At 52.6% G+C, this 26,095-nt stretch overlaps 2 protein-coding genes across 2 annotated transcripts; both read right to left on the reverse strand.

The window, feature by feature from the left end:
• Nucleotides 1-207: 207 nt before the first annotated feature.
• Nucleotides 208-2,861, reverse strand: LOC149354466 (uncharacterized). Its single transcript, XM_089583335.1, has 2 exons — nucleotides 1,022-2,861; nucleotides 208-952 (listed from the first exon to the last, which is right to left on the reverse strand). Exon 1 carries the CDS (start codon nucleotides 2,716-2,718, stop codon nucleotides 1,321-1,323), a length of 1,398 nt encoding a protein of 465 aa, XP_089439461.1. The 5' UTR covers nucleotides 2,719-2,861; the 3' UTR covers nucleotides 208-952; nucleotides 1,022-1,320.
• A 17,240-nt stretch (nucleotides 2,862-20,101) lies between these two features.
• On the reverse strand, nucleotides 20,102-23,069 carry LOC149354467 (uncharacterized). The gene is made up of 2 exons (XM_089583337.1): nucleotides 22,914-23,069; nucleotides 20,102-20,804 (listed from the first exon to the last, which is right to left on the reverse strand). The coding sequence occupies exon 2, from the start codon at nucleotides 20,801-20,803 to the stop codon at nucleotides 20,315-20,317; it is 489 nt and encodes a 162-aa protein (XP_089439463.1). The 5' UTR covers nucleotide 20,804; nucleotides 22,914-23,069; the 3' UTR covers nucleotides 20,102-20,314.
• Between the last annotated feature and the right edge of the window lie 3,026 nt (nucleotides 23,070-26,095).

A 26,095-nucleotide genomic window follows, 5' to 3' on the forward strand; every position in this document is an offset into this window, starting at 1 on the left:
TGACGAAAGCAGTTTTCTCTCTGTCGCGCTCATCCACTTCTATTTGCCAATACCCGCTCTTAAGGTCGATGGACGAAAAGTAACGGGCATGGCGCAGGCGATCAAGAGCGTCATCGATGCGTGGAAGTGGATATACGTCCTTCTTCGTGACTCTGTTGAGGCGCCGGTAGTCAACACAAAAGCGAAGGGTGCCGTCTTTTTTCTTCACTAGCACCACCGGAGCAGCCCACGGGCTGTGAGATGGTTGGATAATGTCATCAGCCAACATTTCGCGCACTTGATGTTGTATGGTTTCACGTTCTTTCAACGAAACTCGGTAAGGTGACTGACGAACAGGATGGACAGCGTCGTCGGTAATTATTCTGTGCTTGGCTATTGGCGTCTGGCGAACCCCAGGTGACGTAGAAAAGCAGTCGTGGAACTCACCCAGCAGAGCGACGAGCTCGTCTCTCTCCTGAGCAGAGAGCTGCGGTGCAATGCTGACACCTAAAGGCGGCACCGAGTGTTGGGGAGAGGGCGGACAGGAAGGAGCCGCAGACAGGGTCGCAGCGTCGACAGGGGCGCTGAGGCGCTCGATAAGGCCGATTACTGTGCCCTTGGTGAGGTGCTGCGGAGCGCTGCGAAAGTTCGTGACGAGGACTTGGGTGCAACCAGAGTGAAGACGCGTGACACCTCTAGCAACACCAACACCCCTGTCAAGAAGCAGCTGCACACTACCCTCAAGAAGAACTTCGCCAGAGGCAACCGGTGCGGACTCGACCAGCAGAAACACGCTCGAGTCAGGCGGCAAAGTCACGTGGTCCGCTAAGATGCGCGCCTCGGAGAACGTCGGCTCGGAGCTCGGCGGGTCAAGGCAAGGTCGTTGAAGGGTGAGGCGGCAGTCAGCGAGGTCGATAACAGCGCCGAACTCGGTCAGAAAATCCATACCGAGAATAATATCTCTCGAGCAGCGCTGCAAGACGACGAAGGTAACGGGGCACGTGAGACCGTTAATCTCAACGCGAGAAGTGCAGCGGCCTACCGGGGTGACGAGGTGGCCTCCGGCGGTTCGGATTTGTGGGCCATCCCACTGCGTTAGTACCTTGCGAAGGCGGCGGGTCAGCTCCCCACTCACAACGGAGTAGTCGGCGCCGGTGTCGACGAGGGCGGTCGTGGCGTGGCCGTCGATAAGGACGTCAAGATTATTGTACACTGGGCGATCAGAGGCGGCTATAGGATCGGCGGAAAGGTCGTCGGTCGGTGAGGGGGAGCGGGACGTCGTACGTGGAGGCTCTTTTACAGATTCTCGGTCGGCAACGCCACCTCCAGGCGTCGCCGGGCTTAGTTTTCCCGACGAGGAGAAAGGCTTCCGCGACGGTCGCGCAGAGGGGAATCGAAGCGGCGCGGCGGCGGCGAGCGAAACGCACGACGAGAAGGCCGCTCAGGTGGCGGGGAATGGCGCAGAAATTCCTCAATTTCCCGAGGCTGTTCGCCGTACCGGGGGCGGGGCGCATCTCGTCGGAATCCGCGAAGACCGAGCTCCCGATAAGGGCAGCGGCGATAGACGTGACCGGCTTCCCCGCAGTGGAAGCATAGCGGACGGTCATTGGGGGTCCTCCACGCGTCGGCCTTGCTTGGTCCACGCTGTGGGAGACGAGTGGATGACACAGGCGCAGGAGGTGACAATGGCTGCAGAGGGGAGGACGGGTGGTCGAGCGGTGGCGGCGACGAGCGACGGACGACGGAGGCGTACGTCACGGCGGGCTGTGCCGGAGGAGGGGTGACGGTGCAGCGAGGAGAAAGTGCACGTTGCACTTCTTCTCGGACGACCTCCGTGAAGGGGGACGAAGAGGAGGAAGCGGTGGGTGGCAGACACTTCTGGAGTTCCTCCCTAACAACTGCGCGGATGACCTCGCGTAGGTTCATGGCGTCGACGGGGAAGCCACCCGGGTGGTCAGCGCAAAGACTGGAAGCGGTAGAAACTCCAGCAAGCCGACGATAATGATCTGCTCTGGCTGCCAGGGCGCGCTCGATGTTAGTCGCCTCGGATATAAAGCCGGCCACGGTTGTGGGAGGGTCCCGAATGAGACCGCCGAAAATGTCTGACTTCACTCCTCGCATAAGAATGCGCACCTTCTTATCCTCCGTGGCGCGGGGATCGGCTCGGGCACTAAGGCGCAACACGTCTTCGACGAAGCTTGTGACGGTTTCATCGGGTCCCTGGAACCTGGTTTGCAGGAGGTCCTCTGCGCGTTGGCGGCGATGCTGGTTAGCAAAAGTGAGTCGCAGTTGTGCCTTGCAAGTATCCCACGACGTAAGGGTGTGCTCGTGGTTCTCAAACCAGTGACGGGCAGTGCCCTCAAGGCAAAAGTACAAGTTTTGCAGGCAATGTTCCGCAGACCAGCCGTTGTAGCGGGCCACGCGTTCATAGTGCTGAAGCCAATCGTCGATGTCTTCGGAGGCTTCACCACGGAACGGGAGAGCTGAACGAGGAGCGACAGGGACGTAAACCACTGCAGGCACGGGCGAAGAATCCGTCTGCTGGCCTTGGCTCACGGTAGACCGAGCCATGTGCACTGCCGGAACGGACCTTGTTGTAAGGTGCGGCAAGAGGCCGAATTCGGGGCCGAGTCCTTGAATTCGCCTGCTGGCACGTATCTCGGCCTCCTCAGCGGAGGGGCGGCGGCCCGGGCTGGGAATGGGACTCTGCGAAGCGGGAGGTAGGGGATGGCGTCGCATAAGACAGCGCCTCCACCAGAATGTCACGGGTCGTTCAAACGACGCGGGTCGTGGGGACACTGGAGACCACAGGAGAGCAGGCAGGCGCCAGGTACAGTCCAAGCGGTCGCGGCCGGGCTCACGAGCGATTTTTTCACCGAGCCTCTTCCTCTTTACCGGCGATCGGCTCCCCGCTCGTTGAAGATGACGTTAAGTGGAAAATAACACACATGACAATATGGGCATTAACCCACCGAGCTGCGAATGGTGCGCCAACGCGAAAAAAGTTACACAAAAGCACAAACCACAAACTTATTAACGGAAAGAGCAGTAGTGCACAATGCCTTCGCATTCATACCACGTCAGGCGAAAGGTATCCCTGTTGGTTTAGAAGAATTTCTTGCGGGGCTAGATGGTGCATGTTGTAACAAAAAAAAAAGCTATAGCGCGGCCAAGACGAACACAAGAAATGACCACGCAGGATTAGCGCTAGTCCTGTGTGGTCCTTTCTTGTGTTCGTCTTTGTCGCACTGTAATATTTTTTTTAAGTATTACCGGTATTTTTTTTGGGGGGGGAGGGGGGGTGCTGTTAAGAGCGGCCGAAGTCGGCATTCTTTAATCGAGTAACATAAGTGTCGCTCGCCCTCGCCCATACTGCTCTTATTTATCGCGGCGCGTTTTCCGGAGCCCAAAGGTCGCAGTTCGGATAAGCCGCGCTCGTGCGCCGGTGATGTGTGACCTCGAAGATGCACCTGCGGCTGTTCTGGAAAATAATGCTCACAGCGATCAAAAGCGTGGATCATTGTGGGTCTTCATACATCATCTCAACACAGGCTGCAGTGCAACAAGACGACGCACAGCGCTTCTTCCGTGGCCTTTCTCTGCGTCCATAAAACTCCGGGTGCGGTACAATTTGTGTTGTAGCGTAGCAGCCGCATTCGCTCACTGTTATTAGTTAAAGAAGACGACAATCCAGAGGCTTAAAGCTCGCTCGCAACCCGCACGTTTGGCCTGAACCTTTGTTGGACGTTGCAGAGCGATCTAGGGTCTGCTGAGCCACAACCCGCTCTTACATTTGGTGGAGTCTGCTGCACGTTTCCTCTCTCATTTTGGAGCTCCGTAGCTACACCTTAGCTCCGATGCCCGTTATGCCCGAAGTCACCAGCCAGATAGCCCCCATTCCTTCGCTGCTCATTTCCTCTTGCCCTCTGCGGACTCCTTCCACCTTGGCCGTTTCTCCTGCTCTCACGCCGATCTCTCTCTCCCATGCGCCGCCGCTCTCCTTCCCTCCTTCCCGCTAACAGCCTCAATTTTGGAGGCAGGAACTGCGTTTCTATCAAACTGTCCAAATCCTCCGTCTTCCCCCAGCACTGTTGTCGAAGTGTTCGTTGATGGCATCGCCGTTCTCACCCTTGTGGACATGGGTGCTGCTGCATCAGGTATTAGCACCAGCCTTTGCCGAAGGCTACGTAAAGTGACGACGCCTGTTTCGAATATTTTCCTCCGCACTGCAAGCTCGCACCGCATTCAACCTCTGGCGGCGTGCACATCTCAGATTCTTATGCAGGACATCGTGTACGTCGCCCAGTTTTTCGTGCTGTCGAGCTGTTCTCACGATGTAATTCTGGGCTGCGACTTTATCACCCTTCATCGTGCGATCATCGAGTCTGCCCGTACAAGCCTTGAATTGTCTCCGCTTTATCCCGCCCTGCCATGCGACACCTCACCCCGAGCCGCTAATATGCTAGTCACTGAAGATACTGACCTCCCTGCCTTCTCTAAAGCCCTGGTCCCCCTCTTTTGCGCCTGCGGTTCTGATTCGACTGCTCTCTTCAATGCGACTGACGCCGCTGCCCGCCGTCGCTGTCTCATCCTTCCGTTCGCTCTTCTGTCTGCGATGACCCCAGCGCAGTTCATGACACGAACCCATTTTCTTGCCCATCAACGCTTCTCCGTGGCAAATGCCTGGGACATGTCGAATCACTCGATCACGCTCTTACCTGCTCCGCCCCTGACGATTTTGCCTCTATACAGATAGATGCCATCGGTTCGCCTGCTGCTGCGCCAAACCAATACATATTTTGTTTTTTTTTTCCCGATCTATCGCTGCCAGCCTGTCACCAGCCGAACGCGCTCAGCTCGTCGCATTACTTCCGCGTTTCCAGCCGTCCTTCTACTTCCCGTAACCTCTCTAGGCCGCACATCCGTCGTCACTCACTGCATCAACACCGGCGCGCATGCCCCTTCGCGCGTGGACGACATGCGCGGGTCATCCAGCCTTCCCACAGCCCCTGGGCCTTCCTCGTAGTTCTCGTGGGGAAGACGGACGGATAAGTCCACCTTTGCGTTGATTACCGTTGACTCAATAAGATTACGCGCAAGGATATGCATCGACTTCCCCGTGTAGACGATGCCCTAGACTGCCTGCAAGGCGCGGGATTATTTTCCTCACAGGACCTGCGCTCCGGCTATTGGAAGGTGCCCCCGGCTACTGCTGATCTGCAAAAGACGGCCTTTGTTACGCACGACGGCCTCTACGAATTTTGCGTCATGCCGTTCGGCTTTTGCAAAGCGCCGGCCACATTCCAGCGTTTGAAGGACACAATTCTCAGCAGACGCAAGTGGTACATGTGTCTCTGTTACCTGGACGATGTCGTCGTCTTTTCTAGTGGCTTGTCGTCCCACCTGGTCCGCCTCGAGCGTGTCCTTGCAATGTCTGACCGAAGCCGGCTTGAAGAAGTGCTGCTTCGCTGCCCAGCAGCTTACCATCTTGGTCCACGTCGTATCCAAAGAAGGCGTTCTTTCCATCCTGCCAAACTGCATCAGTCGCCGAGTTCCCTCAACCTACTTCATTGAAAGAGCTGCGCAGCTTCATCGGGCTGTGCTCTTATTTCCGCCGCTTCGGGTACAATTTCGCTTCCATCGTGCTTCCTCTTACTAAGCTGCTTGCCGGCGACCCCCAACCTCTCGTCTTGGACATCAGCCTACGATGCGGCCTTCTCCCCGCCTCGGCGCCTGCTTGTGTCCCCTCTGATCCTCCGCCATTTCAACTCCAGTCAACACACTGAAATTCACGCTGATATCGCCGGTGTGGGCCTCGGTGCAGTTTTGGCACAACGGAAACGCGGATTCTCCGGACATGTTTCGTATGCCAGCTGCACTTTGACAAAAGCCCAAAGGAACTATTCCGTACGGAAAAGGAATGCTTGGCGATCATTTGTGATTTTGGAGAGTTCTGACCGTACATACATACAGGGAAGATATGACGATAGGTCACTGACAGACAGAATACGGCAGCTAGCCAGCACGATATACTTCAACGTCGTCACTTTCATGCGCCACCTGAGAACACAAGGTGGCATTATATATGGTCGCCCAATCTCTGTCGTTACCGATTCCTCTGCTTCTTGTTCTCCCTCATAGACCCCTCTGGCCGACTTGCTGGTTGGGCGCTATGCTTATGTCGTGTCCGGTCGCTGTGTTGAATGCAGCGAAAGACGCACACGGTACTTTAAGACTTCGTTTATTTAAAGACGATGAGGGTGCGACCAGCGTCGACCGAGGCAGGAGCCGAACTGGCCGCCCGAAGAAAGGAGGGAGCGGAGAAGCGTCCACGGGAGGGAGTGGCTTCCCAAAACAGGAGGAGGATGCGAGTGGTCGTTAGGAGGAGGATGCGAGTGGTCGTTAGGAGGAGGATGCGGGGGCGCACACACTGTCGTGTCCGGTCGCTGTGTTGAATGCAGCGAAAGACGCACACGGTACTTTAAGACTTCGTTTATTTAAAGCCGATGAGGGTGCGACCAGCGTCGACCGAGGCAGGAGCCGAACTGGCCGCCCGAAGAAAGGAGGGAGCGGAGAAGCGTCCACGGGAGGGAGTGGCTTCCCAAAACAGGAGGAGGATGCGAGTGGTCGTTAGGAGGAGGATGCGAGTGGTCGTTAGGAGGAGGATGCGGGGGCGCACACACACAAAAGCAATAAGGGGACACAACACTTCCTTCCCCCTTAGAAAGTTGCCTGGTATCGTGCAGGGGGTCGGCGCTCACGCGTGGAGGCGCGCTGGCTTTGTGTGCTCGGGGGAGAAACACTTGTAGGCTGGCTGTTGTTCGCTGTGTCTCCTAGGTCTGTCCTGGGCGAAGTCTCTTCTTCCGGGAAGAGGTGTCAGGCTATGTGGGAAGATGGTGCACGTGTTCTCTCCGCTGGCGGACAGCTCTCAGACGGCGTCGTAAATCTACGCAGCTGGTTGAGATGTCGGCGTGCTACTGTGCCATGTATGTTGACGAGCCAAGAGCGCAGGCCTATGCGTCTGACAATTGTAGCTTCCTCCCAGCGTGGCTTTTTCAGAAACTGTCGGGCGAGGACGCGCTGCCCCTCATTAAGCGTGCCGCAGCGCGGAATTGCTTTTTCTTCCCGGAACGTCTCTGCCTTTGGCTCGGGGAGGATGGCTGTGAGCTGGGTTCGCATTTCACGCTCGAACATCATTTTCGAGGGGGTCTCGCCTGTTGTGCTCTGAACCGTCGTGTGCTGCTTGAAGAGAAAGCGCGCAAGGCGGCGCTGCAGCGAGCCTGTCTGATCTCTTTCAAGGGCGCGTTTTAGCTCGGCTACGTAGCGCTCGGCTTGTCCGTTTGTCGCTGGGTGGTAGGGGGCCGATGTAACTGATGAGATCCCGTTGTCGCGATAAAACTTGAGGATCTCCGCAGACACAAACGGTGTTCCGTTGTCCGACACTACCTTGCGCGGCAGGCCGAATGTTGCAAATAGTGATCGGAGGTTGTCAATGACTGCTGCCGAAGTCGTCTGTCCCATTTGCCTTATCTCAAGCCACTTTGTGTAGGCATCTACGACCACAAGGAAAGTGCAGCCCTCAATTGGTCCTGCAAAATCAATGTGCAGTGTGTGCCATGGTGTGTCTGGCTTTTCCCATTCTGGGACAGGAGCTTTCGGCGGGGCGCTCCGGCTGCTCTGGCAAGGCTTGCATTCTCGCACCACTGTTTCGATGTCGTTGTCAATGCCAGGCCACCACATGTAGCTTCTGGCACACTTTTTCATTGCAACGATGCCCCGATGTCCGGCGTGGATGAGAGACATAGCTTGTGCGCGTAGTTCTCTCGGCATCACAACTCGGGACCCAAATATGATGCAGCCGCGATGGGTGCTCAACTCTGTAGCTCGCCTGCGGTAAGCGTCGAAGTTGTCCCCTTTGAGTTTATGCACGTTGCCTTGTTGAACAGCTGTGTAAACTAGCCGGAGAGCTGCGCACTTCTGCGTAGATGCTGCAACTGTGCCTGCTGTAAGCGGAGGTTCTGGCAGTGCTTCGAACATCAGAACGTCTCCTGGTGGAAATGGTTCGTCAACAGTTGCGTCTAGTGGCAGACGGCTTAGCGCATCGGCGTTTTGATGTTTACTCCCATTGCGGTAGACCAGAGCGTAGTCGTACGCTGAGAGTTTGATGCACCAACGTGTCATTCGCGGAGACAAAGTTGGTGGCATAGGCCTTTGTGGTCCCAGAATGCCCAATAGCGGTCGGTGATCGGTTATAAAGGTCACCTTCCGGCCGGCAATGTACTGGTGAAAATGTGTCGCCGCGTAGACGATGGCTAGCCCTTCTTTGTCAAGTTGCGCGTAGTTGCGTTCTGCTTGCGACAACGTACGTGAGGCGAAGGCGATGGGAGCTTCCCTTCCTTGCTCGTCAGTTTGCGATAGAACCGCGCCGACTCCGTACGGTGATGCGTCGCAAGCCAAAAGCAGAGGCTTCCTTTCGTCGTAGTGGCGGAGGACTGTACATCTTCGAATCAGGTCTTTCAGGGCATCGAATGACCGCTGATGGCGTGGCGACCATGTCCATGTCACATCTTTCCGAAGGAGTTGGTATAAGTCGTTGGCCACGGTAGCTCTTTGTTCCAAGAACCGGTCGTAGAACGTCAAGAGTCCGAGAAAAGCCTGTAGCTCCTGCTTGTTTGTTGGAGCTCGTGCTTCTGTGATCGCTCGCACTTTGTCCTCGGTAGGGTGAATGCCTTCCGCATTAATTCGGTGTCCCAGAAATTGCACCTCTGGCACCGCAAAACAGCACTTCGATTTGCTTATGCACAAATTAGCGTTTGCTAGCCTTTCGAGAACGAGCTCTAGGCGCACTGCATGCTCTTCAGTGGAAGTGCCACTGATGATGACATCGTCAAGGTAGACACAAACTCCTGGGATGCCCTGAAGCACTGTCTCAATGAATTTTTGAAATATGGCCGGGGCTGCAGCTACGCCAAAAGGCAGTCGCTTGACTTTGTACAAGCCTTTCAGTGTGTTAATTGCCAATAATTCAGCAGTTGACTCGCTCACCTTCAGCTGCTGATACGCCTGGGTGAGGTCCAATGTGCTGAAGACTCTTGCGCCACGCAGTACACTGAATACTTCTTCAGGTGTCGGTAGCGGGTAAGAGGACGCTTTAGTCGCAAGATTGACGGTGCTCCGGTAGTCTCCGCAGAGGCGTATGGTTCCGTTCTTCTTGCGAACTACGACAAGTGGTGTGGCCCATTCTGAATGCTGCGTCGGCTCGATGACACCTTGCTGCTCCAGTTTGTCCAACTCTTTTTCAACTGAATCTCGGAGAGCAAACGGCACCGGCCTGGCCTTCAGAAATTTGGGTTGCGCGTTGTCCAACAACTCCAGTGTGACCGGGGGCCCTTCGTTTCCTGGAATCTCTTCCGAGAATACTCTTTCGTATTTCTCTTGCAGTTGCTCAACCATGTTCTGGCTCGGCGTCTGGTGTATGCCGCATATCATCACGCCTAGTGGAGAAAACCAATTTCTCCCTAGAAGGCTTGATCCTGTGCCCTTCACAACAAGCAGAGGTAGCGTATGGGTCTGGCCGTTGTAGTTAACCTGCACGTTGGCAGAGCCCAATAGTGGCAGATTCTGTCCTGACCACGTTCGCAGGTGCGTGTCGTCTTGTTGCAGGGCGGGTGCGTCAGATGGCCATGAAGTTCGGAACGTGTCCTCACTGATCAGAGTACAGGCCGCGCCGGAGTCCACCTCGAACTTAATCAGCTGGTGATGTACGCTTACTTCTGTAAAAATCTTCGGTCGCGTGCCGAGATTCATGGTGTTCAGGTCGTACAACACAGATGGTGTTGCTGATGTTGTTCCATGGAGATCAGATAGCGGCGTATTCTCTGAGGCGTTGACGCTGTGATTAGGCTGGGAAGGTGACTTTATCTTGGCAAGTCTCCGTTTCGTAATGCATGCTCTTTCGATATGCCCTCGCTTGTGGCAAAAATTACACGTGGCTGACTGGAATCGACATCCCTGGGGGTTGTGTTGGTCGTCACACCGCCAGCAGCGTTGTGCCTTTTTGACCGATTTTACAACAACAGAAGGCTTGCGCACCTGGTTGCTTGTCTGGTGTACCGGCTCGGTGTTCCGGCGAATCCCTCTCTGCTGGTGACCGGCGCTCTCCGCTCGAACGGCGATGTCGTAAGCTTTGCTGAATGTGAGGTCCTTCTCAGCGAACAGGCGCTGCTGCAGTGACTCGTCACTCAGTCCGCACACAAATCTGTCGCGTAACATCACGTCCAAGGGAAGCATGGTGGTGTTAGCAGAAGAAGCTGCGTCTCCCTCCTGCCCGGTAGCTGTTGTCGACAGCGTTCCAAAATTGCAGTCGGCAGCGAGCTTCTTGAGCGCGGCTACGTAGGCGCTCACAGTTTCTCCTCCCAGTTGATCTCGTCGTTGGAAGCGAGCCCGGCTGTAGACCTCGGATGGCCTTGGGTCGTAGTGCTTTTGCAGCGCTTTTACGATGTCGTCGTAAGACACTGCCGCTGGTGTGCTTGGCTGAATAAGGGCGCAGACAGTATCGTAGGTCTGCTCCCCGCACAGCGTCAGCAGGTTGGCCCTCTTCAAGGCTGGGTCTGTGATGTTGTTAGCTTCAAAGTAGAACTGAAGGCGTCCAACCCACGATGACCACGATGAGCCGTTGAATTCTGGTATCTGATTGGGAAACCCTCGCGTAGCCATGGCTTGTCAATAGCGTTGCGTAGCGCGGGTCGAATCCACTTTCTCGTCGCCACTGTCGTGTCCGGTCGCTGTGTTGAATGCAGCGAAAGACGCACAGGGTACTTTAAGACTTCGTTTATTTAAAGCCGATGAGGGTGCGACCAGCGTCGACCGAGGCAGGAGCCGAACTGGCCGCCCGAAGAAAGGAGGGAGCGGAGAAGCGTCCACGGGAGGGAGTGGCTTCCCAAAACAGGAGGAGGATGCGAGTGGTCGTTAGGAGGAGGATGCGAGTGGTCGTTAGGAGGAGGATGCGGGGGCGCACACACACAAAAGCAATAAGGGGACACAACAGCTTACAAGAATACGAGGTTGAGGTATTCTATCGATCTGGCCATAAGCATTCTGTAACATTGTAATATGTGGCTACAACACTGCCACACACAGGACAACTGGTTTTTCTCCCTTCTTCCTTTGTTACGGCCGCAAGCCTGCCCGTATCATGAATACCATGCTTCCGTATCACCCTGATGTGTCCGAGTCTCTGACCCTTTCTCAAGCAGCGACATATGCTGAAGAATGCCGCCAGCTTGCCCGCTCTCTTACAACGTAAGATCAAATTCGCCAGAAGCTCCTTCGAGCCCCTACCTGCTCACTTACATCCTATATACCCAAGAATCGCTCGTGTGGCTTTGTTTTCCGTCGACCGGTCCCGGTCTCTCCGCGAAACTCTTTTCAATGTACCAAAGCCCGTGTTATCGGCCAGACCTCTCCAGCGAACTACATTACTGAACCACTTTCAACGCCCCAAGATGTGCGCCATCGCGGCCATGAAACACTGCACGTCCGCCACCTCAAGCAGTACTACGATCCGCCTATCGTGCACGTTCCCTAAGCCGGCAGGATGACTCCTTTTTCGCCTGGAGGTAACTGTAGCATAGCAGCCGCTCTCGCTCACTGTGACAAACTCTGGTTAAAGAATATGATTCAGAGGTGTGAAGCTCGCTCGCAGCCCGAACGTTTGGCCTGAACCTCTGTTGGACGTTGCAAAACGACCTAGGTTCTGCTGAGCCACAACATCCTCTTACACTGTAAGCAATGGTATTTCACGGCGTGTTACTCTATACATACCTAACCTGGCGCTGTAGACGCAGCTGCGCAGTTCTCAACATGCAACTCCTGGTTGATGGAAAATACATGCAATATTGGTATGGTATGGTATGGTATGGTATGGTATGGTATGGTATGGTATGGTATGGTATATTGGGGTTTAATGCCGCAAAGCGACTGATGCTATGAGGGATGTCGTAGTAAAGGGCTTCGGAAATTGCGACCACCTGGGGTTCCTTAACGTGCACTGACATCCCACAGTACACGGGCCTCTATAATTTCGCCTCCATCGAAATTCGACCGCCGCGGCCGGGATTGAACCCGCGTCTTTCGGGTCAGCAGCCGAGCGCCATAACCACTGAGCCACCGCGGCGGCGCACAGGCAATATTAGATGACAGCTGTGCAGTCCTTGACTCGACGAATCGAAATTGCTCCTTCAAGGGCCATGAGCTACAAATGATGTAGCGCTTCCTGAATTGTCAAATACTGTTAGCCCCCATGCCCAGAGTTTCGGGTGAAGGCATCCTCTACATGCCAGACAACATACATTAAAATGGGGTTGCTTATGTGATGGCGCACACGCATCATGCAGTACGATTTGCGCCTTCCTACACTTCATTGCATTCGCAGGCTAGTCTCCTTGTCCTGGACCTCAAAACGTGTATTGCATAATTAGTTACAAACTGCTACGGTTTACTCGTTTGCCTGTACGTCGGTTAAGGACAGAGATGATATCCAGCTATATTGGGACTTGAACTGACTGATCAGTCTGCAGAATTTCTCGAGCGAAAAGTTCGACGGCTACAAACGTGGTGGATGACAGTAGAAAGTTAATATTTTACAATGTGCAAGCCGTAAGCAGTGCACACCGTGCTAGGAAAAACATCCGAACGAAGCTCTGTATTGAAGAACGGATATTCCACATTCGCATTGACCACTGTCCTGGAGCTGTGATAAAGAAGACTGCAGACATTCGCAAGCAGCATACTATCTAGGGCAAACGCTAGTCAGTTATTGCTTTTTTTTTCCAGTTATGGTTGGTTTCCCTTGTCACCAGAGGTGAAGGCCATTAACCGTAAGGCATAATGTTACGTTCAAAGAGAAATGCAACTGCACAGGATTTGGGCGGACGATGTAGTATATGTCAATATAGGCAAAAACTGTGCAGCATTACATAGGCCGCGGATGTATCGCACGAGGCCCCCATGACCTGAAGAGTATCGTGGCTGCGAAAATTAAACCACTGTTCCCGCCTCCTTTTCTCCATTTGTTCGGCCACTCCCTTCCAAACGGTTCCTTCAATCCATAGGAAGCATCCAGGCTGAGGCAAGGGCTCTGACCTAGTCCTTTTGGAAGAAGGGACTGTTCTTCAGTAGCCGGGGCGCGAGGCGCACAGGATCTCAGCTGGTTGGAAGAACCACAGTGGTGGGGGAGGACTTGACGCTGACCGCAGCTAAGATTGCGTTCGATAGCACTTCTGTCCTCTACCGCGGTTTCTTGAAGGCTTCTCGTTTTAACAATTCGTTAAAATACGAATTGTTACTTGAGCTTACCTGAGCGCATCGTGTTTTAAGCATTCGTGTGCAAATGCTTATTACAGCTAATGTTATTTCCTTTTTGTTCAGAATGTTATTATGCGTTACAGTGTCCCAAAGAGCCCTGCAAAGAAGATAGACAAATGATACATCACTGAGCGGTTAAATCGGTGCTCCTTGAGTAGCACAATTTTTCAAAGCAGGACAATAAAACTAGAGCGACGCTTAAGTCACCTTGAGAGTGAAATGCACTAGAATTTGATTTCACATTTGTCACAGGTTTGGTTGCACCTTTTGTGTATGCTTTCGTCAGTTTCTTTGAAACTTTCTCTCCATTAAGCGCTATATTCGGGCTGCTAGCTGCAGCAGCAGGCATCAGCTTTTGTGTGACGATGCCAACATTTGCATCCAAGTATGACAGAAGGCTGTTTGCTGACAACCCGGTGGACGGGTTGGGGTAACGACACATTGTGACGTGACATTTCTCGACGAGTCATTAATTGCCACCAGCTTCAGTGGGCAAGTCGGGATGACGTCATAAGGTCACGTTACTCTGCCCTCGTGTGATGCCTTTGTGTAGGAAAACGAAATTGTCAGCTACACACAGACTATGAGGGACGACGTAGTGTAGGGCTCCGGTCTAGTTTATACCACCTCGGGTTCTTCAACATGCGCTCACTTCGCACAGTAGGCAAGTGTTTTAACCCGATAGCGTTAAAGACCCCGTTCACCAAAAAATCCGGTGTCGTCGTTGTAACCGAAAATTCACTGGCATGACTCCGGCAGGCTGCACCCAGAGAGCAAACTAGGATGCAGGTGGGCCACCTCCATCAGCTGACCTTGAGGTGTCATCACAACCTGCCCACCGTAGCAGGTGGCAGCAAAATTAATGATTGCTCACTCGGGAAGAGTATCCTGGGTTGCAGATGGCCCACCGCTGGGAGCACCTGCCATCGCAGGGCAGTGGCGCATCACTTAATCGCAGCCCCAATGCGCAAAGGGGATATGTGAGCACTCCCAGGGATCTGTGAATGTAAAGTAGGAAAAGACCCTCCGCATATATGGGAATTAACACATTACGCTGCGGAGCCATGCGATTAAGGGGGAGCTCAAGTATCCCCTCCAATTTTTTTAGAGCTAAACTCTCATATAGCTCATCAACAACGAAAAACTGCATTGGCCACAAAAGTGGTCCCGAAAATTTTGTGTGATGTCACCATGTTCTCGGTACCCGAAGTGATATCATCGGACCGCAATTGAAGTCAGCGACACCGGAGTTGAAAGCCGGAAGTGGCGCGGTGGTTCGCTTAAAGCGGCGCTTTATATGCACGCGTATGCCGTGTGGTCTTTCCTAAACGACTTCACCCTAAGGCCTTTCACCTAAAGGCCTTCAGCGGAAAGACCTTAGAGACATTAGTTCTAGTTACTAGCTACATAGTACTGACTAGGAAGCAAATATATTTAACTAGAAACTAATCTGATCCTGGCCAACCTGCTGAAGAAAACGAATCACCAGCCAGTTTCCCTGGACATCGGGTATCTACATCATTTAGCTATTGCCGCAGGCCACTGCATGACATTTCAGTGGGTACCTGCTCACTGTTGCATTCTGGCTAACGAAAAAGCAGATGAAGCGGCCCGTGCGGGCCATCATCATCGGAGATACATTCGAACTTTTTTCACGAAATCTGATGTGTCCCAAATGGCTAAAAGATTTGCTTCCGAAGAAACGTATCGGCTTTGGAGTTTGCCGACACATCAGTACCTGCTTCTTCACTCAATCGACCCACATCTTAGATCAAGACTCTCACCCAGAATTCCTTGCCATCTGAAAAAACACTTTATCACGGACTTCGTCTGAATGCTGCATATACAAATGGCTTGCGATACCGTTTTGGACAAATGAACAGTCCGCATTGTGGCAACTGTGCCTCGATAGAAACTGTGAACATATCCTGCTTGAGTGCCCTGCGTATGCTAACTAGCGTGCGTACTATGAGCATTGCATGCAGAAGCTCTGCCCAGTGCCCCTAACAATGGACAAAGTTCTAGGTCCCTTGCAATGAACAGAGACTTGCAATGAACTTTCTATTTACATATTTAAAAGACATTGGACATCTCGATAAGCTGTAAATTCACTTGCACGTTACCTTCATGCATTCTTCATGCAGTGAACTTCGTCAGCCCATTTGTCGGACTATGCACTCCATCATTCCATAGGTTACATCAATACTCGCCGTTGCATCCTTAGTGCCCATTTAATAGCTGCATTTTATCTTCGTTTTTTTAACCTTTTCCACACTGCTCTCCTTCTGTCTTTTTCTCCCAAATTCCCCTCCCTACGCAGAGTAGCATGCCAGCGATTTTTAAACGCCGGCTAAATTCTCTGTATTTCATTAAAGAGTTTCTCTCTCTCTCTCTCTAACTAGAAGCCCACGATGACAAACATTCACAGAAGGTAAGTAGTCTAAATGCCCTCCGTAATTTATCTTCTCAAGCTGTACTCTGCAAAGATAATCTTTTCTTACGGCAGGAATAAATGAATTTAATTCGTTCTTTAATTCATTTATTTCGGCCTTTAGAAAATGCCTTTTTTCTTGCACATTTTATACATTCAGAGGTGCCCAAAGAAGTCTAAAAAAAGCACCATTCAATCGAAGCGAGCCGTTAGTCGCCGCAGTCCTCCCATTTCCATCTACAATTTTACTCACTACTCGGCAGTACTGTCAGCAGTATTAGGAGTAGGAGGAGTAAGTGTAGGAGTAGCGGCAGTAGTAGGGGGTTTTGTAGTAGTATCAGAATCAGTAGTCCCACAAGAGAATCAAAATGAGGCTTGCAGTGTTTTCCAAAATTAAAATACGGCATTTGTTGCTCATGGTGGTGGCGGCGCGTTGTATTTGTGTGCGCCTGTATTACCAGGTATCCGCTCTGTGGGCCGCCTTGGTTCTGCAGGTTCACCGGTGTAACTAGGCCTCACCTGTGCTTCTGCACATGGATGGCCCAAACGACCGCAGCTCATTCCGAGGACTACCCAACCAGATTATGTCGAGCAGGCTGCTGTCGTGGAACTTTTCAAAAGGAAGCGGAGACCCAGCACCCTGTGAGCATCAACAGTGCTCTCACAGAAGCAATGCTGAGCAGGTGCAGAGGTGCCCACCTTTTTTGAAGGTCACTGCAGCAACTGAAAACTCCTGAAGTTATGGAGATATTGGTCAACAGGGTCTGGAGCAAATAGGACTTTTCTTTTACGTTGTCCTCCTGTGGCTCTGGTTTCCTTTCTTTGCGATGTTAAGGAAATCTGCGTCGAGTGTAGTTTATAAGTATTGACCTTAATTCCTTCTCATGTGATTGTGAATAGTTATTACAAGATATACAATCATTTTATTTGCATTAATTGTTTTGTGCTGTTTTGACCGCTACTCTGGAAGATAATTTGTTTTTCGTGATTTTTTCTTGGTTTGTTTCTATTAACTTTGTATTTATGATGTTTGTAAGCGCCGTGTAGATTCTGATTAAATAAACTTTTTGATGCTGAAGCTGACTTTTTGTTTATGCACAAAACCATTGTTAAGGATGCTGACGAAAAGACAATAACATGCGTGACTAAGTCAACTTCCTGTGAGGGGTGGCGTCACGTACAGCATGCAAATATCACTATGCACAGGACATAAAAGTTAGTAAACTGAGCCTTTTAGTATAGCGTATGAGCGCTTACGTACGCTATACGCAAGCATTTAGCGGGAGGTTACTGTAGAAGTCGCAAGAGCACATTTAGTTTATCGTACAACAACCCGAACACAACGATAGCCAAGGGCACAGGGGCGCCATGTGGTGTTATAATGTGGAAACATTTTGTGTCATATTTTTCGCGCGTAGCCAAGGCAATGGCCAAGCTTATCCAAGTTGTATCACGTAGATAGCCGGTTGCAATGGCGTCCCTAAACGAGTCGTGCTGCGAGCACTGCGACGATGTCAGCACCAACATCTGCTACGAGCACTGCGACGGGCCAGCCACGTCCGGTCGTGGGCTAGCTGACCGCCGAAACGGCTAGTTTTGTCTAGGCTATGACTACCTTGGCGTAAAAATCCATATCAAGCCAATCCACAGTCGGCGGTGTTTTGTTAGGGTTAGGAACGGCGGAATCGTTACACAGAATCCAAAATTGGGCAAGTTTATCACTCATTCGTTCTGCTGTCGGGGAGAGTAGGCATCCCAATAACAGTGACAATTTCTCTCCGAAGCGGGCGACGTGGGCGCCGCCATGTTGACAACGCTATTCTTCCTGGCGTACAGAAGAGCACGCGCGCTAAATTCGAAAAATTGCGTACGTAACGGGAACGTACGTAAAACCTCGGTTTGAAATAGCGTTTGGCGCATGCGCAGTACGAATGACGCTATTTTATAGCGTTCGCTATGCATTTGCGTATGTCTACGTATGCTATACTAAAACTCTCTGATATCTGGGGTGAGGAACGGTCATTCCGAAAAGGAGAATACTTATAAAGATTTTTTTTTTCGATAGGAGGATAAAGGTAATCTTCATGGTGGTAAAGGTGCATCTTAAGGCCGGTTCACATGCAAGCGACTGAGCGATTGAGCGGCGCGTCGCTGCGAAAATTTCCAACTTGTTGAAACCTAGCCGCTCGTCGCAGCGACGACTCAAAACAGGTTTTTCCGTCGCGGCGACAGATTTCGCTAGCATATTCGCTTCCATGTGAAACAGGCTTCACGCATAGCACGTGAAGCGCTCTGTACACCTTTTTCGAGGACGAGTCTGCAAAAGGCTTCCTTTTTATTCCGTCAGACCAGCTGCAGTGCTCTGGTAGGCCGCTGTTGGCATAGGTGTAATCAGGCGCCGTATTGAGGAAGAGAAAATAAAACAATATTTTCATATTTGCAGCACGACGAAACAAAGATAAAATTGAGGGGTCGGGCGATCAATTGGGCTGATGTGGAGGAAATGTTGATGAATTCATCTCTACCTTCTCTTTCTTTGTGCTATCGTTCTGCAGCCTGGAGCAGGAACAGTACCACTACGACCCCTACCACTGCTTGTAGCTTCACTCAGCTACTGTGATCATTAGAACCCAGTCATCATCACCTGTCACTGAAGAGTCCTTACCGTATTGTGCCGGCGTTTCTTTACCGTCGGTGTGTCTATAGAATCGGTGTATCGCTGGAGCCGGAGTTGCAGTAGGTGTCATTTGGAAGAGCGGGAACTCCGCCTATGGGCCACCTGCCACGATCGGTGGGTGCAGGCTTCATAGGGACTCCGACACAGACGCCGGAAAGTGTTCGCCGTCGTGACCCTCCTAATGCGCGTGCATTAAAAAGAAAGTCTAGAAAAGGACACGCCCCTGACCGCTTGGTCGTGCTGTGAATATGCGTCGTAACAAACTCACCCAGTTTACTGTTTCCTATATTTTTTGGCAAGGTTGCCGAAAACATAGCATTGTCTGGTGGGCTTTTAGTCCATCCGAGTAAACAACTGCCTGCCGAAAATAACTTTCGTAACTAACAAAGAAAGGAATATGCGCTAAATTATCTGCAGTCTTTTGCTGTTAGGCTGTAACTTCTTGGTCACGATGTGCGTAAATTTCGCGGGATGTAGAGGGTGCCACTGGAAATCCAACATTGCTGCCCGGTTTTTGGTCCGGCTGTCATTCTAGCCTTGTGTGGTGCTTCTCTACGGTGTTTGAAGCTGCAATAAAATGTTCCTGGAAGTGTGCTGTGTGGCATGTTGTGTGGTCTTGCACGAAGATATGGACGGTATCGTCTGTGCCTGTAAAAGCCCTCTCTGTGGACGTATCGAAGGTGTCATGGAAATCACACGACGCTGATGTGTTTGGTCTGGCATGCAAAACATTCGGCTCCGACGGAGTGGCGGGAAGGTGCCACTTAGTCTGGAGCCAAATGGCGGCTGAAATCGTGCCAAGAAAGGCGGCGCTTGAACCATCGGAACATGCGCGCCAAGAGTAAATATGGACACCGCGAAAAAATTTCAAATCCTATCCCATCCACTAGTACTCGCCAACTCCAGCTTTTAAAAATGTCGCAGTACTTAATTCCACACATATGCTGAGTCCGCTGCAAGTGGCCCCGTTTTCCACATCGGCTTATATGCCCCACCATCGTGCTGTGGGCACAGCATTAATGCACAAACACGGTGCAGCAATGATGATCTGCACTGCGCATTTAAGTTCCTATGATTTCTTTTGAAGCACCACTGTAGGCAACGATTTTGACTGACGTAAATTATAATGATGTCCTGACGGCAATATCTTTCACCAGTTGTCGTTCGACAAGCGAGGCAGATCTAAGAAGCCGCAGTTTCCTCCTCCTCGGTGCCAGAAATTTTCGCCTGCATTGCACGCTGCGCAAGAAGCTCCACGTTTTCGTAAAGGTTCGTCCACATTTTGATTTTGGGGACCATCCGAAGACTACTATACTATGTGGGCAATTCCTCTGCGCGGGGACGCACAGGCAGTCACTCGAGGCAGGACTTTGTACAAAGGGTTTATTCTCACATCAGGGGGGCCGGTCGTCGTCGTGGCAGCTGGGTCAGGTGGTCCTTTTGGCAGGGCTGGTCCAGGAGCAAGAGACCGCGAGCCTCTCCGGTCTCGCCTTATAAAGGCTTTCTCCTCGACTCTCTCCCCCCGCCCCACCACTCGGGAAGAAGGGTTCCAGACTACCCGCGGTGAGCGGCGCGGGATTTGACTTGCCCGCGAGCCGACCCTACATCTCCCCCCCCCCCTCAAACGTCCGTCCCGGGGTCCGCCAGTAGGCGTTCGACGACCTCCGGGTCCGGGTCCATAGAGTCGTCGCAGGGGGGAGGGGTGCTCGCCGGGGGGCCGCTCACCGCTGGCTGGACGGGCTCCTCACGAGCCGCCTGGGGGAGCGAGGCGCCTGGCTCCGCTGGGGGCCCTGCCGGCAGCGCCCTCCAAAGCTCCTCGGCCGCCGGGGACAGCAGGTCTGGGCGGCTGGACTGGAGGATTGCTAAGGGCCGCCTCCTCCGGGCTGCCCCTCTGCAGTGGCGCAGCGGGGGAAGGCGCTGCAGCCGCCAAGCGCCCTTCCGCCGCGAAGGGGCTGCGCCTGGTCCCGCCACCTGGACCGCGCGCAGTACGAGATGGCCGCTCCGTTGGCGACCGTGGTCCAGGTGGCCACGTGCCGCAGGACCCTGGGCCGCTTGGGTTGCGGCTGCTCGGCGGCCGAAGCGCCGGCTGGGTGCTGAGGGGGGCCCTGCGCCTGGTCGTCACTGGCCCTCTTGCGTTGGCCTGCACCACTGGGAGGTGCTCTCCAGTGGTTAGGCATGTGGTTTGGCGGGCGGTGGGGGCCACCGCGGCCGTGGAACCTGCGCCACTCGCGCGGCTCCTGCCGCCAGCCGGGTGGCGCGCCTTGATGGCGGCCACCGTTCGACGGTGGTCTGCCTTGCCTTCTGGAGTCCGAGCCACGGGCGTCGGTCCGCTGGAGCTTCCTAGAAGACATACTGAGAGGGCGAGAGCACTGCGAGTGATAATTGATCGAGAGACACGGGTGCTACCTGGTCCTCAGGTTGTAGCGTCGGTTGCAAACCGCACCGCTACCTGCTCGTCCTCCCGGGGGTGAGATCGCCGCATCGCGCTGATTTTCCACCGCTTCGCAGCCAAGCTGGCTGTAACGATAGTCATTCTCCCCCATGTCGAGCACAATGCCTTCGCTCGAGAGAAAATCCCTTCCCAGAATTACTGGTATTGACAAGCCAGGCAGATAGACGAAGCGATGTCTCCGCTTTCTGCCGTCAAAACGCATCGTAAGACGCACTGCTCCCTTTGCCCTTGCCGCCCCAGCTGCTAAGCTTAACGGGGTTTCGGCCGGTCTGACACGGATGTTACCTATCCGGCAGGCCTCGTACACCTCGTCACCGACCAGTGACAGCGTTGAGCCCGTGTCTACGAGTGCAGAGTAGCATCGACCCGCTAACTGCACTAGCATAAAAGGGCTTGAGCGCGGAACGACTCCCTGAGTTCTACAGGCGAGCGGGACAAAGGCCTCCCCGTCGCCGGCGCGGGAGTTCTTTTCCTGACTAGCGCCTTGACAACCATGAAATTCTCCCGCTGACGGTGAAAGGCCGCTGCCACCAGACATCACCGCCAGCGCCTGGCGTTTCCCTGCATACGCCTAGCTTGGCATTCGCGTGCCACGTGGCCGGGCTGGTTGCAATTCCAGCAAAGCCGGTCATTCACCCGCCGCGTAGACGGAGGACCCCTCGTTCCACGAAGCGGTTGGGGACGGCTCTCCCCTTTCTCCGCGCATTCCTGACGCTCGCTCCGCGCGTGGCCTGTGAGACCGGCACGACGCCGCTGCTCGAATGCGTACGGGTCAAGCGCACGAGGGACAACAGGGGGTTCCGCCTGATTTTCCACGGCCATTACCTCGGCGCGCCGAGCCCTCATCGCGCATTCTCGGCCTCCATCCCATGCGCATCCCGGTTCTAGCGATTCGGCCGGCCTGGGGGGCGGCCGGTAGCGCAGTTCGGCGAGTAAATCCGCCTGCACGGTCTTGGCCTCCTGCGCTAGGGCCTCGAGGTTTGTAAAACTGCGGCCCCGCAGATACGGCTTGAAGCGTGGATGGCACTGCCTGATCACACGCGCAACCTGATCTCGGTCGGTTGCCATCGGATCTGCCCTCTTGTACAGCTCCTGCATTGCGCGTACGTATTCGAGGAGGCTTTCCTCTGGGTGTTGGGTGCGCAACGCGAGCTCATCCAGCATCCGGCGCTCATAATCAGGCGGCAAGAACTCGGCGCGGAAACGATCTTTGAAGTCCGCCATCGACTGGAAAGTCGGCTGGCAGCGCCTCCATCGCGCCGCGCTCTCGACGAGTGCTACAGGCAGGACCTGCCCTAGCACTACGTCATCTGGGGCGCCCAGAGCCGTCTGGTAGTCCTCGAGTTGTTGTAAAAACTCGTGGACTGATTTCGCGTCCGTGTACCCGGAAAAGGAGGGGACCTCCATATTTATCCGCGGGCGCGATGCTGTCGCCGATGCTACCGATGCTGCGGCCTGGTTGGCGCCAGCCACCGAACCGAGCTGACGGGCTAATGCGGCAAACATCTCAGTCACCTCCCCTATTACGGCCGCCGCGTCGGCCATCTCACTACCGGCTGCCCCGCCATCCAAAGCCGTGGCTGAAACATCCTTTCTGGGAGGCATAGTTCGCGCTAACTGTCCGGCCGCACCGGCTAACTGCTCATGGCAACAAGAACATTCATATACACAACAATCTATCTACAAACACACGGAAATACACAACAGAAAACGCCCGAAAACTACATAAATAACACAAAACCCCTAACAAATTTACAACACTACACAAGTCGCTACCCCGCGAACATTCCGCCTGACCCGCTCCTTAACCCTATCGGTCCGGCGTGGCCCCGAACAAAGAGGGCCTGCCACGAGTCTGGCTGCACGTCCCAAAATCGGCAGAGAAATCGTCCACAAGGTGTTAATTTAAAGCCGCACGCTGGGCGCCATTATTTGTGGGCAATTCCTCTGCGCGGGGACGCACAGGCAGTCACTCGAGGCAGGACTTTGTACAAAGGGTTTATTCTCACATCAGGGGGGCCGGTCGTCGTCGTGGCAGCTGGGTCAGGTGGTCCTTTTGGCAGGGCTGGTCCAGGAGCAAGAGACCGCGAGCCTCTCCGGTCTCGCCTTATAAAGGCTTTCTCCTCGCCTCTCTCCCCCCGCCCCACCACTCGGGAAGAAGGGTTCCAGACTACCCGCGGTGAGCGGCGCGGGATTTGACTTGCCCGCGAGCCGACCCTACAACTACAAGACATTCACTGAATCGCTCAGAGAGCGTATGTTCTTCATTTCTCAAAGAGTAACTGCACGGTCATGTGGTCGTTGCTGAAAGATATTGCCCTCAAAGATGATGCACAGTTTACGTCATTTAAGATCACTGCTAACTAGCGGTGCTGCAGTGGCCACGCGTGCGTTAGAGAAGAGCAACGTGCCTGTCTCACAAGACGTTACTGGATTAGATGGCTAATAGTCGGACTGCTTTATACGGAATAAACCATCATAACTGAGATCGAACGGCTCGTAATCATCATTATCTGTGGAACTGCTTGCTGCAACAGGGATGCACGGTAAAGTAACTGTAAAAGTGACGCCACAAGCCGGATTGCTTTTAAAAAGATCGATGTGCCTACAGCTCTTTTTCATTGTTTCGTGTACATTGTGATGGAGTTGTGATCAGTAGCTGTGCGCGAAAATATTGAGTATCTAACATTCTGAAAGATCCCTAGTCACTTGGCATTGAATGTATTGAACTTGTTTTTGGACAAGGAGTGCTACCGTGAGACTTTGTAAAAGTGCCTCAATTCACGACCGCCATAAGAGATAATGAATGTTCGAAAATACGTTTTGGTAGTTATAACTAATACAAGTTATCAAACGATTAGCTAAACCTCTTCAGTTGGTCTTCGAAGGAAAGCCAACTGAAGAGGTTTTAGAATTGTACGAGCTTAAATAATGAATCGAAGTCGTGAAACTTGCAGAGAGAGCATACGAAGCCTTTTTGTGCTATCACTCGAAATAGCAACGTAATCTCGAGTAAAAACTGCCACGGCGTTCAGACTTCGCAGCACAGAGCGACAAGTAGGGAGCCGAGTGGTGTAGTCATTAATGATTTGTTGGGGGGGGGGGGGATACGAAGTCATACAAAAGCATTGAGCAACTACATTCTACACGTCATTGCACTGCGCTCCTGAAAACGAAATGTTGCAGCTGTATTTGTCAGGTTATTCTTTCATTTTTCCACAAAGACCCCCTTTTACCGCACACATTTATCCCATCGATCAGCACTCTGAAAAATGCCCCTCCAGTTATTCTCGGTTCAGCCCTGCAGACGCAGTCACGCACAGCTGCAAGGATTATACCTTTGATGTCTCGTATCTTGGACCCCGCATTTTACTATACTATTGCATTATCCGAACATGTAGCAGCCCGGAGCAACTAGATCAGGATTATAAACTGGGTGCAGAAGGTTTTCAAACTCCATTATGTCCACTTTCGCCACTGTAAGCCAGCAGCGTGAGGGCGGGCATTGTCACGCTGCGACATGACTTTTCTTGCAGGTCGCTTATCGTGCCATGCTTGACAAGGTTTCTTCGGTGTTTGAACGTATTGCTTAGCATACGTCGTTGGCACAGGCTGCAAGAAAGCAACCGATATGGGACATCCCGGTTGCCAGAAGACCATGGCCGTGACTTCGGCAGCTGACAGCACATTTTTTGCTTTATTGACGGAGAGTTTCAATGGCGACATTCCACGCGCTCTAGTTTCGTTTGAGGCTAAAAATGGTGAAACAGGTTTCCAGCACCAGCCATAATTGCTTTTATTCATCTTCTGAACTGCACTGCGTCCTTTTTCAAGTATTACTGCTATTTCATTTATTGTTACTAGCCTCTGATCTTTGATGAATGCATCGAGGGTCTTCTTGTTGGCTTTTATTGCGGCTCTGCGAGGGTAGGCTTATCCTGAATAGTACTCTAGCAGTTTATAAATTGTCTGACCCGTCTTGAAAATTGCCGGGCGTATGCATGCGGTGCCAACAGCAAGCTAAAGGTTTCCGTAAATTTCGGCAAATGAAATGTGCCTTCCCACTAGAAAATGTATGACCGCACGTTGACGAAACGAGATGACCAGGAATGCGATTTTGTTTAGTGTACTCGTGGAGAGATGACGCAGCCTATTGATGTCGAATAGAAGCCTGTGACTGCACGAGGGACGGCGCCACGAACTACCGAACTCCCATACTTGCGCGCTTTCACACCTATGTACACAAATATGTTGATCAGTATTTTCTGTAGAGCCTAAGTAGATTTTCAATGCTGTAACGCTTACACGCAAGAAGAAAACAAGTGTCACCGTAGGTATATCCCGCGGAGCGTTTTTTGTGTGCATTCAATGGTACACGGTCGGGCGCAAGCGCTGAAAATCTGAAAGCTGTCCGTTTATGACGTCATAACTGAGCTTCTCTGGACTTATCCGACGCTGTGACAAGACTGAACATCGCCACTGTTTTACTCAGCTATTACTTCACCATTTAAAATTCCAACGCCAAATGACTTGCCATGTTCACCTACAATCTCTATACAGTCGGATCCTTCGATGTCGTCAAATTCCCATAAACCTGTTCAGCTTTCCTTTAAACATACTCCCTCCGACTATACTTTTTACTATTCGTCACTAAGCGGAGAGGGATATGAGTGGATGCTGCACTGGCCCTCGTTGACAGGCGGTCTAGCATTCATACAGACGATTATTATTTCTCCGCTGAACAGTTCTACTCTGAGCTACACCGAGGCCACGATGTTTGGCACTAGTAGTCGTAGGTACTGGCAAAATCCATAGGGCCTGTTTTAACGGCAATAAAAAGGAAATGTTTTTCACACTTCCCTGCGGACAAAACATTGCAGGCTTGTTTTCATCTGGCCACAGAATGAACTTGGTATTGACGAAGTGAAGGTCATGTGAAAAAAGGGCGCGATATGAACTACCCTTCAAGTCGTGTACTTCGATGCCTCTTGCTGCTAAATATCAACTTTATGCCTAAGTTCTGTGTTGCATTTTTGCGAAAAAATGAAGCGAAGTAAAGCGAGATAATGTGTGCGGCTATTGGGCTGCCAAGCGCGGAAGGCGCTCGAATAGCTGAACACGTTTACAATCTGTGAGCCGAAAGGAGACGTTACATGCTTTAAACCTGGTGGTGGGAGAAACACTAGCACGA

This window comes from Amblyomma mixtum, chromosome 3 (genome assembly GCF_055824585.1).
Source record: "Amblyomma mixtum isolate Tamu chromosome 3, ASM5582458v1, whole genome shotgun sequence".
Lineage (NCBI taxonomy): Eukaryota > Metazoa > Arthropoda > Arachnida > Ixodida > Ixodidae > Amblyomma > Amblyomma mixtum.